General features: G+C 40.5%; 1 protein-coding gene across 4 annotated transcripts; it reads left to right on the top strand.

The window, feature by feature from the left end:
* The first annotated feature begins 236 nt into the window (after window positions 1-236).
* Window positions 237-11,288, top strand: trim25 (tripartite motif containing 25). Of its 4 annotated transcripts, XM_069530491.1 has the most exons (10): window positions 237-593; window positions 851-1,489; window positions 1,858-1,953; window positions 3,804-4,037; window positions 4,931-5,099; window positions 5,486-5,548; window positions 5,668-5,745; window positions 6,524-6,634; window positions 7,450-7,509; window positions 7,603-11,288. In XM_069530491.1, the coding sequence occupies exons 2-10, from the start codon at window positions 869-871 to the stop codon at window positions 8,133-8,135; spliced, it is 1,965 nt and encodes a 654-aa protein (XP_069386592.1). In that variant the 5' UTR covers window positions 237-593; window positions 851-868; the 3' UTR covers window positions 8,136-11,288. The 4 variants fall into 4 exon arrangements, with proteins under 4 accessions (XP_069386592.1, XP_019939606.2, XP_019939607.2 ...); XM_020084047.2 differs by lacking the exon at window positions 5,486-5,548; XM_020084048.2 differs by lacking the exon at window positions 6,524-6,634.
* Window positions 11,289-13,265: the final 1,977 nt, after the last annotated feature.

Here is a 13,265-nt window from a genome sequence, read left to right as displayed (position 1 = left end):
CCGTCCTGTCAGGTAAATTAGAGCTGTGTTTTTATATCTAAAATAACATAAGCATAACTGGGGAAATAACACCGCTAAAAATATCCTGTTTTAACTTAACCTTTTTATTAAGGATTGACCCCATTACACATGTGAGTAGACTGTATATAAAAGTGAGTAGATAATGGGGGATTTTTTATTTTTCTGTGAACTACCACTTTAAAAGTGGCAGGCATGTTGGCTGATAGAGGCATCATCTCTGTTCCTCAAACATTTTGGAAGAAACCACCCAACCAGGAAAAGGGGTTAGCCACTTCTGCAGACATAATATCTGGTATAATTAGATCATTTATATATCATTTGACTCGTAATATAAAATATCTTTCAGGCGATGAATAATAGCAATGATAAAACCTTTTAATAATAATAAATAAGGTACTTCCCCCACACACAACCCAGAGTGAATGGGTGTGACTGCTCCATATTGCTGCTGCGTCATTGCGCTTGGCACCGCTGAAATCCACCGTCTCATTTCGCGCAGCTGGTTGGAAGCAACGTCAGTAGCTTGTTGTGGACTGTTTCTCCTGGACCCGCTGCACATCTGAGAAATAAAGGTAAAGACCATCGTGGGACATTCATTATAAATACACCGTGGCTTTGGACTCGCTGAGTTCCGTGTATTCGAATGTGTAAATAACTAATTGAACGCCGGTCTCGACGTCGCGCTGAATGTTTGTCGACATTGAACACTGTTGTTTGTAAAAATGCACCGAGCTAAAAAGAAGCAGTCGTTACTCAGATTATATTTGAATTTGAGCGTCTTTACTTTCGTTTTCTCGCTCCTCAAGTTAAGTTTCGTTTCTCCCTGCAGCGGCTGTGGACTGTCGTCATGGCCGCGGTGGAGCAGTGTGACTTGTCTCTCATGAGTCTGGAGGATGAGCTGACCTGCAGCATCTGTCTCAGCCCCTTTGACTGTCCGGTGACCATCCCCTGCGGACACAACTTCTGCCAGAGCTGCCTGCTCTCCACCTGGACGGAGATCTACAGGTGTCCCCAGTGTCGGACCCTCTTCCCCACCAAACCCGAGCTGAAGAAAAACACGGTCCTCAGCACCGTGGTGGAGACCTTAAACCTGAGGTTGGTCCGGAGCGAGGTGGGCCTGCCAGCAGAGAAGAAAGAGACCGAGAAGGAGACCGAGAAAGAGGCCAATGAAGATGCAGTCATACGTTGTGACACTTGTATGGATGCAGAGGCGGCCCACACCTGCCTCACCTGCATGGCCTCTTTCTGCGAGGAGCACCTGCGTCCTCACCGGGAGAACCCGGTGTTCCGTCCCCACCAGCTGATTGAGCCAGTCGGGGACCTGTCGGAGCGCATCTGCCCGGACCACCACAAGCTGATGGAGCTCTTCTGCAGCCAGCACGTCCGCCCCATCTGCAGCCTCTGTCTCCAGCAAGTCCACAAAGGCTGCTCCTTCACTTCTCCTGAGGAGCAGAGGCAGCTCAAAGAGGTCTGCGTGTGTCTCACTGTCCCCGTGGGGAGTTTAAAGGACCACTCTACCTACCTTAATCCATCCTTCAACAGATTTGATATGTATAGCCCATATACACACACATTTTGATTCGATAAAGTTAAGCTTGTTGAGCTCACAAAATTGAAGGAAATCAGGTCAACTTGTTGCAAGTATCTGCCTCACTCAAAATTTCTCATATCGAATAATATTCTAGTCCCTTTTTAAAGCAAAACCCACATTCTGAAAATTGACAACTCAGTTAACACTATAAAGTTTGTGCTGAACCTAATAATCCATGAGTAGAAAGTGACACTTTGAACTGTATTTGTGGGTCAAATAAATATATAATGTTTTTCTGTTTGTAGTCGGACCTGAGGGACAAGTTGGCTTTCCTTGATGCAAAGATTTTGCACACTGAGACCATTACAGTTAAAATGAGGGACATGGAGGATATGTTGAAGGTAAGTTTGTTTTGAAATTTACTGGCCCCATATTTTACAAACAGTTACCTGTAAAAATTCATCCTTATTGTCCAAAAGAGTGGATAGTTACATTGTCTTTGTTTCTAAAGCAAATGCTGTCAGATTTTATTCAACTTGATTACCTTTTAAAGGGCTGTTAACAAATAATGTATGTTTGTTACCTTCAAAACTCCAGTATTTGTTTAACTATAGACTATATTTTATCTTGGTGAAATTCTTTGTTGACCAAACACCTCTGTTCAGCAAGTTTTTGCAAGTTAAATTTAGTAAGTTTGTTATACTTTGAATAAAAAAAGCTAACATTTCTTAACATTTCTCTTTAAAAAAAATATTCAGATTCTTTCATTCAATGTACTTTAAAAGAAATAAAAGAAGCATAAAAGGACAAAACAGAAGCTTAAAAAACGTTAAAAGTTGTAAAACATTACAAAAAAGACCCAATGATAAAGCAGATAATGTATAATTTATGTACAGAGTTAGGTGATTTTGATTGGAAAATAGAGCTTTGTTTGACAACCTTTTTAAAGCAGGACATGCTTGGGGCAGACTTGATAGCCATTGGGAGCTTGTTCCAGCAGGAGGCAGCATATTCCTCATGCAACATTCCCCTATTTAACTCTAGCTGACCAGCTCCTGCAGGTCTGAGACACCTTTTAGGCCTATAAACAGCTACTATTTCAGGAACAGAGCTCAGGGCCCTGAGCATTTAATGTCTTTTGATTAAGACTTGTAGATTCAGACCTGTAGTTAACTGGAGGCCAGCGAACAGACCTGAACATTTGAGTAATATGCTCTCTTTTGTTTTATGCAGAACAATAGCAACAACAGTCTGAATCAGTTGCAGCTTTCTCGTGGTGGTTTTGGGAAGTGAGAAGAGCATTGCAATGTAAAGTCTGGAGCATAAAAAGGCATGATTACTCTATATGTCTGTTTAGCCACAAAAGCTCTAACCTTAGCTATGGTTTTGAGATGTCCAAATACAGATTTCATTTAAGCTTTTATGTGGTCACAGAAATTAAGATCTGTATTCAAAATAACAGATTGTTAGCATGGGTTAAAGTCTTAAATGCTCGAGACTCTATGTAGGCACCAAGTTGCAACCTTCTGTCTTGGTTCCCAAATGGAAGTATTTTTACTACTAAAAAGAGTAAGTATTGGAGTATTAAAGTTTCAGTAATGTGGTATTAACAAAAAACATTTGTGTTCAAGTAGTTATAGATCTGGCTTTTTTACCACTTTCTCCATAACCTTGTCTATGATTGTGAGATTTGAAATAGGCCTGTAAATATTAAGCGCAGAAGCGACCTGGTTTCTTCTCAGGAGTTATTGCATCTACAGTAATATAAAACTATAAACATGAGTTTGATGACTCTTCTCACATAAAGGGGCAATGTGTCGAAGCTAGAGGTGTATTTGCATGTTGCAGCTGAATACCCCTCACCTCACCCTCCCCTTCCAAACATGACAGAGAACCTGTGGTAGCTTTCAGTTGTCATCAAAACTCAAAAGATGGTCAGTTTGTCCAGTCTGGGCTACTGTAAAAAAACAAGAAAAAACATGGCGGCCTCCATAGAGAGGACCCGCTCCCAATGTAAATATTATATATATGTAAGTATTTATATACAGGGTTCATTCTATGGTAAAAAAAAACAACAACATTCAGATTATTTTATATTCAATTTCTGCCAATAGATCCCTTTCACCTAAATCTACACACTGAACCTTTTAATTAAAAATATGGAATATGCATTCCCCTCAATTTGTCTGACCACTGTTTTGACCTCCTTTCTTACTGATCTGTTCATGAATCCTATCTTGGTCCTCTCTAGGTCTCAGCAGCCAACAGGAAGAAAGCTTTGGCAGTCGAGTATCAACAGATGCACGACATGTTGACTCAAGAGGAGAACATTGCTCTGAATGCAGTGGATCGAGAGGTGGAGACTGGTGAAACCAAATTGAAAGTTCTCATGAAGAAGTTCACTGAGAACATCGAGAAAATGGGCATGGCTAAAGATTCTATCAACAGTCTGCTTAGTCGGTCGCAAACAATGGCCTTCTTGCAGGTGAGACGATCCACACAGCTGCATACCAGACAATGACAGTGAAAGCCAACATGATGCCCACACACTGCTATGTGTTACCTAGGGCTCCTGACCGTTTTTATTTATTATTAATTTCTTTTTTTTAAATTGTCATTGTATAGGCCATCACATGAAAAAACAGGAGTAAGCGTGAATTTGTATATGTGCTCCCAGACTCCTCAGACAGAGTGAGGTGGAGTTTACACACACGCATAAATTATTTGAAAATGATGACAATAATACCATTTATCACAAATTCCGAAAATAGTGACATATCAATATCTTGTGAATCTGAATCAAATTAAGTTGTGCAATCAGTGCCGATACCAAGCCCTAATCAGTACGTACTTAAAGTTACAAAAGTGCAGAGTAGCCAATTTCAGACTAATATATATGATGAGTCTGACCATAAACTGCCAGTTGTTGCTCCAGATAAAACAATAAAAGGAACCTTTCTTCTCCTCTAACACACTATCTGTACACATTATTTTTGGTGATGAGGACCGACGCCTGTTGATATGCTGTGAGCAAAAGCTTGTGATTTCTGCTGCAGAATAGATTCATGAAATCCTGCCTACTTCCTCTATCCTACTTCCTACTCACCTTAGATTCTTGTTATTGTGAATGCGACTGAATGGAAAATCTGCTGCATTCTTTAATGTGTAAAAGACAAACTCCATAGATAGTGGCAGACCCCATTGTACAGACATTTTGTCAAACAGCTGAAGGAAACCCTCAGTTTCATATATTGTTGCGTGTATGAATTCCAACCCAGGCCATTTTCCACACTATAAAATAATATAGCTTCATCTTGTCCAATTTGAAGAAAAGCTTGGACCATCAAAGAAAACCACATTGTGTTCTTCTTCTCACAGGTGTCATTTAACCTGCCTGCAGCTGTGAACTTTGACCCTTACACCCCTCGAATTAGCCTGGACTCCAAGAAGGTGATAGCCAGCGAGGCCTTTGCTGTGACCTTAAAGGAGCACCTGACCGAGCTGTTTAAACAGCCTGTTGAGGCCAGACTGCAAGTGATTAAACCAGGTACGTATGCAGTTGCATTTAGAAAGTAGACTGAACTCAGTTGTGTACAGCTTAGTTGCAGAAATTAACACTGACATTAATTTAATCGAAACAATCGTATTGTTTGTTAGATATTTATAATTTGACAGGTTCAGAAATGTGTCCATCTCCAATTTAATTTAGTCAACAACCGCTCATCCAACCAAAGTCAAAGTTGGTGGGTGTTTTACTGAGAACCCTGGGATGTGCAGTGACAATTTTTTTTTTAATCTACAAAAGCACAGTCACTAGTTCCTAAAATTGGACCAATTGTGTGGGGGTTGGATATCAGGGTAGCTGTTTAAAGCCATTTGGACACAAATAAAGTGAAAGACAGTCATATTGACACTGTTCTCTCATAATTTCAGGTACTAGAACAGCTTCTGCCTCAGGGTTTTCATCTCTCCCCCTGGGACCTTTCAAGGAACCTGGCATGTTCATCTTCCCAGCACATATTCTATGATGGGTGTCAAGAGTTGTATGACACAAGACAACTGATGGTTCAAAAACAAAATGCACTTTCATTAAGCTCTTTCTCTTCTTCTGTTAGAGCCTCTAGGACGCCCCAAGTCCCCAAGTCAAGATCCAAGTTCACAGCCTAAAGCAGGCCCTAAGAAGAAGCCTTCAAGTAAGAAAAAGTTCTTTTAACTGACTGATAGATGAGATGAACTCAGAAACTAGTTCGTTAGCTACACCTACTAATTCGTACAAAGAAAATAAACATGTCCATGAAGGTTGTAATGCTTTTGTTTTGAAGTGTAATAGAGGGAAGTTAATTCAAGATCTCAAAACACAAATATTCTTATTTATTTATTTATTTTTTTACTTTAACCTTGACTGTTATTTTCTTCATGAATAATTGAAGCTAAAGTGGTCACCAACCTTTTCGAGCCCAAGATCAATTTTTAATTCTAAACATAAGCCGAGATCTAGCACCCTTATATCTTCCAAAAAACCCACTTAGGACGGTCATATTTATTATTTTTACAATTTCTATTAAAGGCTCCAGCGTTTTACTTTCTAAATCCATTAATTTGTTCTAATGGGGCTTGGATTGTTATGGACAGACCAGAAGATGCAGGTCTTTATACTGTATTGTCCTGACATTTACAGTTTAGTACATAATCCAACTCGAATTAAAGGAAATGCAGGTGATAAACTAGCAGCTCTGCTGCCGGTAGCAGTCTATCTGTGTGAACAACAGACATCTGACACACATCTGGTCTGCGGCGCAACCGCAGCCAGTGAGTCCAGAGACTTACAGGGATTGACAGTGAAGATCGATAGGTTGGTGACCACTGCCATAAACAAATACTCCACCTTTGAAACCCAAGTATTCAGAGCCATTAACAGCTCTGAAAATACATTCACCTGCACTAGAAGACAACTTTTTTTGTCTGCTTCAGAACAAACCAAAAAAGCTCAATCCACTGAAGATTTTACCCATTCGACTGAAAATCTGTCCGGGGAGTTTGGTGGGAAAGCCAAAGGACGTCCACAACCCAATCAGAAACCAGGTAGACACCCTCTACACTGAATAAAAACACATCAATAGTAGCATCTGGAGATGGCATTTGTATTTTCTTTAGTTTTTTTGCAAAAAAAAATTCTCCACCGACTTCCGTTGAGTTCTTATGAACTTTGAACTCATGATGGAAGTTGATGAAGGATCAAAATTAAAGCAGTAGAACTGGACATCATTTATTATCCTTGTGAAAAGCTGGTACTCACATTAACCACAATGCAACCCACTGCCAAGAAATCTGTCTTGAGATTTGAGTGTGTTATGCTACTAATAATGATAGTGGCTAAAATAACCTTGAGCCTCTAGCTTCAGAGATGAGAGTGTGAGGTCTGCTGATCTCACTTCTATCTGCACATCCTGATATACTGTATTTGTGGCTTCATGCAGAATTAGGCCCACCAACTTCAACATTTGGTAGATATATTCACTCGGACAGATTAGATTATGGTGGTCAAAGGTCAGTCACATATGAAAGAAGTCTAAGGCTATATCTATACTTCTACGTTACCTACTAACATGGCTGAAAACGCATATGGCAAATGTTCTGTATTTATATGGAACATTTTCTAGTTTTGATGACAACTCGAAAGGCTTTTCAGAAAAGTTGTACATTCATAGACGAAAAGACCCCTCGTCAAGACTAAATCGCAGCCGCAGGGTTTTCAAACTTCTCCATTTTAGCAACTCCAGTAGAGTGTATCTGTAGCAGAGTTGATGCATTTTCAAATGGAAATGTTTTGATTGTAACTTTGTAACTGCAAGGTGATTATTCTAAAACAACTGAATTTTTGTCTTCATCTGGTGTAGATACTTCAAGCATTCCTGCAAACCTTGCATGTGCCGAAAAAAGAACTGAGCTTCTGAAATGTAAGTTTATGAATGTAGTAGGTATCTTTCTGTCATTTGGCAGTAGCAACCTTATTTGATGGTTGAATGTTTTATTTTTTTCTTTCTTTTTAGATGCCGAGGCACTCATGCTGGATCCAAAGACCGCCCACAAACGCATCACGCTGAGTGAGGCATTTACTAAGGCCTCTGTGTCAGATGACCAAGCAAACTACCCCAACTGCCCTCAACGTTTTGTCGTCTGCTCCCAAGTACTCACCTCCAAGGGTTTCTTGGGAGGGCGCCACTACTGGGAAGTCCGACTGAGCTGCAACAACTTCATCGGCATAGGCTTGGCTTACAGCAGCATTGACCGTAAAGGTCCCGCCAGTCGCCTGGGCCGCAACGCCCAGTCCTGGTGTGTTGAGTGGTTTAACGTCAAGCTGTCTGCTTGGCATAACAGCCAGGAAACCGTGCTGAGCAATCCCAGTCCAAAGCGCGTAGGTGTGCTGTTAGATTGGGAGGGGGGCAGGGCTACATTCTACAATGTGGCAGACAGGGCATATCCCTTCTACTCATTTGAGTTCCCTTTTGCTGAAGCAGTGTATCCAGCTTTCTGGATGTTCTCCAGTGGTTCATCTATTTCTTTGTGCAAGATGCAGGCATGAGGAGCATATTGTCATATCATCACACACACACACACACACACACACACACACACACACACACACACACACACACACACACACACACACACACACAGTCAGCCCCTTGATGTCACTGATAAATATGAATATTACAATAATTTCGTTAAAAGGTTTGTATATAAATGTATGTTAAAGTAAATATTAGAGAAAGCAAATGTAAGAGGCCGACAAGCTTCAAAAGCGTCCGAACTTAAAAGTCGAACCATTGAGACATTGTATTCTTTGGGTGATTTTAAGGTTACAGGATGATTAGCTTCACTCTTATTACACACTGTGGTTAGCTCTGCTTCCAATGAAGGAAATACAGGAATATATGCTTGTGGTTACTCTACAAATATTAGTGTACAGAACTTGGAGTATCACAACTCAAGTGGATGTGTGGAGTCAATAGCATACCATAGCTGAAGTCATTAGCTGTTACCAAAAGCTACACCAGCTGAAGTTTTGGTTCTAAACTGGCAGAGTGTCTGTCTTTGTCGGGTTAAGATACATCAGATTGATTCAGTATAACTTGCATGTCCTGAGTCCCAGGTGACTAATGCACTTAAGTGTTTCCTACTAGTATAACAGAACACACAACTTACTGTGCACCTGCTGTACAGTGTGTTTGTGTCCTGTGTCAACAGTGCTGACTAGTTATTATACACTGTAGAGTGGTGATGAATAGAGAACTGAATTCATCACACATGTCAGTCCAGTGTTGTGGAATTAAGTCTGCAGGTGAAAGAAGTACCATAGTTTTGGACTGAGGCAATTTAAGTTCTAGGTCTGGGTTTTATGACACTCTTTTTCCTATCAGTCGATATTTTGAGTCTTTTCTATTGACTGTAAGGATTCAGTTTGTGAAAATGACAAAGATCTATGTGGACTGCAAAATAGGAAATAATAATAAAGGTTAAATCTTGTCAGTAAAAATACTTACAAATCCTGCATGTTAGGTAATGTTTTTGCTGTGGCTTTCACTATCTTTGCTGACACTTTCAGCTTCTTCTGAAAGAGCACTCATGTATTGATTCTGTCAACTGAAAGCAGCACAGCATGTGTGTTAGACTCTATTTGTGAGCATGTCTTCCATAGGTCTTTCATGTGACTGGATAGAAAAGGCTGGTTCTGTGATGAGAACCAATGTACCCAAGCCATCTAAAGGCAGCATATCAAAGTGGTTGATTTTCATCTCTTTTTTTTTTTTTTTCATCGTACCCATTTAGTTAAAGTTAAGATGTGTTGTGGATATATTGTATGACCCAGCTCTATCTGCCCACCTCTTCAACTCTGACTTGTTTGGTTGATGAGACCAGAAGTCACATAGGCTCTGGTTTTATGTCCTGACAGTCTCTCTTTCCTGTGGGTTTCATTTGTTTTAATGGCAGGTTCCTTTCATTGGTGGAGTTTGATTTAAGAAATAATGAGAGAGGAGGGGATGTTCAGCAATGGTCCTTGTTCAGATTTAAACTTGGGATGTATACTCTATGGAAATAAAGTGCTAAACTGATTTGTGGTAGGCACATCAGAATGCTGTTGGCTTTTCTTTATGTGGCAGGGAGGTGGTAAGATGCTCAGATTCACAGGGCTGACATGTTTGGGGGGTTTATTTAAAGGCTTCATCCATACTACTATGTTGTTTGAAAACGCCTCAACTCTGTTATGGATACATCTGGCTTCCACACTGCTCTAGTGTTAAAGCTGCCAAAACACAAGTTTGGAAATGTTGCTGGCCCTGTGTTAGTTTCAAAACTCCAGCATGGTGTTTTAATTTGGATGGGTGGAAGTGGAGACTCTCACAACCGCTTGCTGATCGGGGCTTTCGCGCATGATGTAGCCTTCGCTGATGTGTCGGTCTCCTATCACACAACCCCCTTCCATGAGAAATAACCAGCATCAGCTACCAATGTAGAATGCAACATGGATAATCAATTATAACTGTTGGTGACTGTTGTTGCTGCTAACAGCTGATGTGCAGTGAAATTCTCCAGTTCACAGTCGGACGTCTGCTTACATGCATCGGAGAGAAGTTGTTATTGAAGCAATTCCTGTGTAAACCTGCACATACATGCCAAGTGTACACGAGTGGTAACGTGATATGCGTTTACAGGCATGTTGGCATGGATGGAGAGTAAAACTGATGCTGGGGCCAAAACGCTTGTGGACAGAGATTGTTTTAGTTTGAAAAGTGCTGTGTTTAAACAAACATAGTATCATGGATGTAGACAAAGTTTACCCTGGCCGATTAAAAGTGTGTCCTGAAACACTGGTGACATTTAGTGGCTCGTTGTCTGATGTGTCACAAGTGTTTGGCCAGTGTGCACACAGATCACTTAAAATCAAAGCTCGTTCATCCTGTTGATGCTAAATGATGTGAAAGTACAAGTGGTATCAGCAGGAGACATCTACATACACAGCATTACTGCAGCACTTGAACAGTAAGGTTTGAACATGGTTCAGCCAAGTACTAACTTCTCTGCACTAAATAGGTACAGACGTTTGAATTGTCCAGAGTTATTGAACTGATAAGTGAGCCAAGGTTCAGATATGATGGCCACTGTAATGAATCAGTCAGTTCACTGTTGGTCAATCGAAAAGATCTGTGAGGTATGGACCTTTATTTGTTGGGTCACTTGCCCACATTAAAGGCTCCATGACTCACTGTACTGTTTGCTGTAGCATGACTTCACAATGGTACAGATAGCCTTGACAACCTATGAAGAGCTTTACCACATTGTACTGAGTCCTCAACTCCTATTGTGTTGACACGTAGGACCAAGCTTAAACAATATAACATGGTTGTTGGGGCTCAGCAGAATCGAGGGGCTTATGTTTGCAGCGTGTGTTCGAGTGTACTGGACATGACTTTAAATAGCACACACTTTGAGTCGACACTGAATCAGCCTTTCTGTAATCCTTGTATGTTTAATTTCCCTGTGCTCGCTGTCTGTGAAACGGGTAAATGTTAAGTCCAGGTTCATTGACAACAAATCATATTTGTGCTGATTTGATTAAGTGGACCAACAGGAGTCGGATTAAATATAGTTATGTCTTAAAATGCAAAAATTGAATTGCATATTTACTTTTATTAAAATTTGTGTTACAAATGAATAAATGTTCTTTTCTCTCTAAGATGGTCTTTTCCTTTTTATTAAGTGATTTAAGGATCACTACAACATTTTAGGAAGTATGTTTTGCTCCGTATCTACAGTCAACATGAATGTTCAGTCAAAAAAATGTGATTCACCGAAATGATCAGTTTAAGTAGTGTGCAACAAAATATCTGAAATCGGGGCTCCTCGTGTGTAAACCTACCGTGGTTTATATAAAACCACCTGTACTGATGATAGAGAGGAGGAGTGGAGGAGACATGAGAATTTGAATGAACTGGAGCAGTGTCTGTTCTAAACCTGTCTGTTTGTAATGGACTGTTTGGCCTGTAGTGATGCTGGCTGCAGGTTTCCTTCTGAAACTGAAAAAGGGACCTGCAGTAATTGAGCTGCAGCATAAAGGCCAGCTGCAGGACTCTGAAGCTGCTGCACAGAGAGCTGTTAGCCTGTTTATTCAAAGTTCAGTGGAATTCAACTCAGAACACAAAACCCAAAATTGGAGAATCAGTTGTTGCTGTTGTAGAGCCTGAGCCATCGCTGCTACAGAGTGCTGCATGTCTGTTTATTCAAAGTGTATTAATACTTTCCAACAGCAGGAAAGTAGACAACAGATACAACATCCAGGCCCCTCCTACACCGTCTCCAAAGCCTCCTCCCCCCCTCCATTTACCACTCATACACCTCAGAGGAGGCAAGTAATCGCAGCAACCAGAAAAACAGGGTTTGGAGAAATGCCACCTGGCTTTTATTTGTGGTTTAGAAATAGAAGCGTTGGATTCTTCCGAATTGCATGAGTCACAAGCAGTAGGTTTCTATTAGTGTTATTTTTGTGAATGTTTTGACTGGACCCTTAAAGGGAAATTGAATATAAAATAAGTTTGTGTAATGACCTAAATTGTACAAATTGTTTTCTTTACCCTAGAATGAGCTCTTTATATTTAAATACTTTATCAGAATCAGAAGTACTTTATTAATACCCGTAGGGAAATTCAAACGTCACAGAGCTCCTGAGAAGAGGTTAAAGAGCAAAAGCAGGTATGAACATAGTGATAAAAAAGTCAGGTAAGACTAAAATGAAAATAAAAGATATACATATGTAGAAATAAAACCCAGGTATGTATAGATTTACATTTGTACATGAATGTAAGTTAAAGAATACACAGTATACATGTTTAAGCTTATTCACATGTTGTCATTACACAATTTGACAGCCACAGGCAGGAATGATTTCCTGTGGCGTTCTGTCGAGCAGCGTGGGTGGATGAGTCTGCCACTGAACGAGCTGCAGAGGCTAATCAAGACATTATGGAGAGGGTGTGGCGGAAAGTCCAATATTGTCCTTACTTTGGACAAAGTTCTCCTCTCCATCACCACATTGTCCCTGACAGCTGTGTTGGTTCAGTGTCTCTAACCCTGCGTTGTGTTGTGAGTGAGACAAAGACACACTCCAAGGTATTCAGTATCTCCCAACGATTTATCACAACCACAGCATCTGGAAACGTGGAGACAACGTGTTCACAGTGTCTTTCATGTGAATACTGTATGATCAACACCTCCTCAAGGAAAGGCTGAAGCAAAGAGGAAGTGATTCTCGCGGAAGCACGGTAAAGTTTTCAAAATAAAACGCCCGCACTACTTCCGGCAATACTCTACTATTTTACCCCACATACACTTAATATAATACGCAACCTCTTTGCTGACATAACTACGAAAGAACAAATTAACATGAATTCCACAATAGCTAAGGAACAAAACAGCCGTCACGAAGGAAGTGGCGATCCGCACTTTTCAAAATAAAAGTGTGTACTTCAACTCGTGTGGGAATTTCCTACAAACATGATCATAATATAATATGTACTACAACAGCATTGGCAGTGTGTGAGTGATGTCTGATAAAGTGCTGCGGAGGGTTGCTGTATGGATGCATGAATGTGTGATGGAAAAAGGGATTTGAGTGGTCATCAAGACTATAAAAGAGTTCTATAAATACAGACCATTT

Source organism: Paralichthys olivaceus, chromosome 8 (assembly GCF_024713975.1).
Source record: "Paralichthys olivaceus isolate ysfri-2021 chromosome 8, ASM2471397v2, whole genome shotgun sequence".
NCBI classification, from domain to species: domain Eukaryota; kingdom Metazoa; phylum Chordata; class Actinopteri; order Pleuronectiformes; family Paralichthyidae; genus Paralichthys; species Paralichthys olivaceus.
Note: the sequence above shows the minus strand (reverse complement) of the source record. Positions and strands in the feature narration are given on the sequence as shown.

Excerpts from the sequence above, each read along its gene's own strand:
- trim25 (XM_069530491.1), top strand. The coding sequence starts at position 869 with ATGGCCGCGGTGGAGCAGTGTGACTTGTCTCTCATGAGTCTGGAGGAT. Across the intron at positions 1,954-3,803 it reads ACATGGAGGATATGTTGAAG|GTCTCAGCAGCCAACAGGAA; the intron begins GTAAGTTTGTTT and ends GGTCCTCTCTAG. Across the intron at positions 7,510-7,602 it reads AAGAACTGAGCTTCTGAAAT|ATGCCGAGGCACTCATGCTG; the intron begins GTAAGTTTATGA and ends CTTTCTTTTTAG.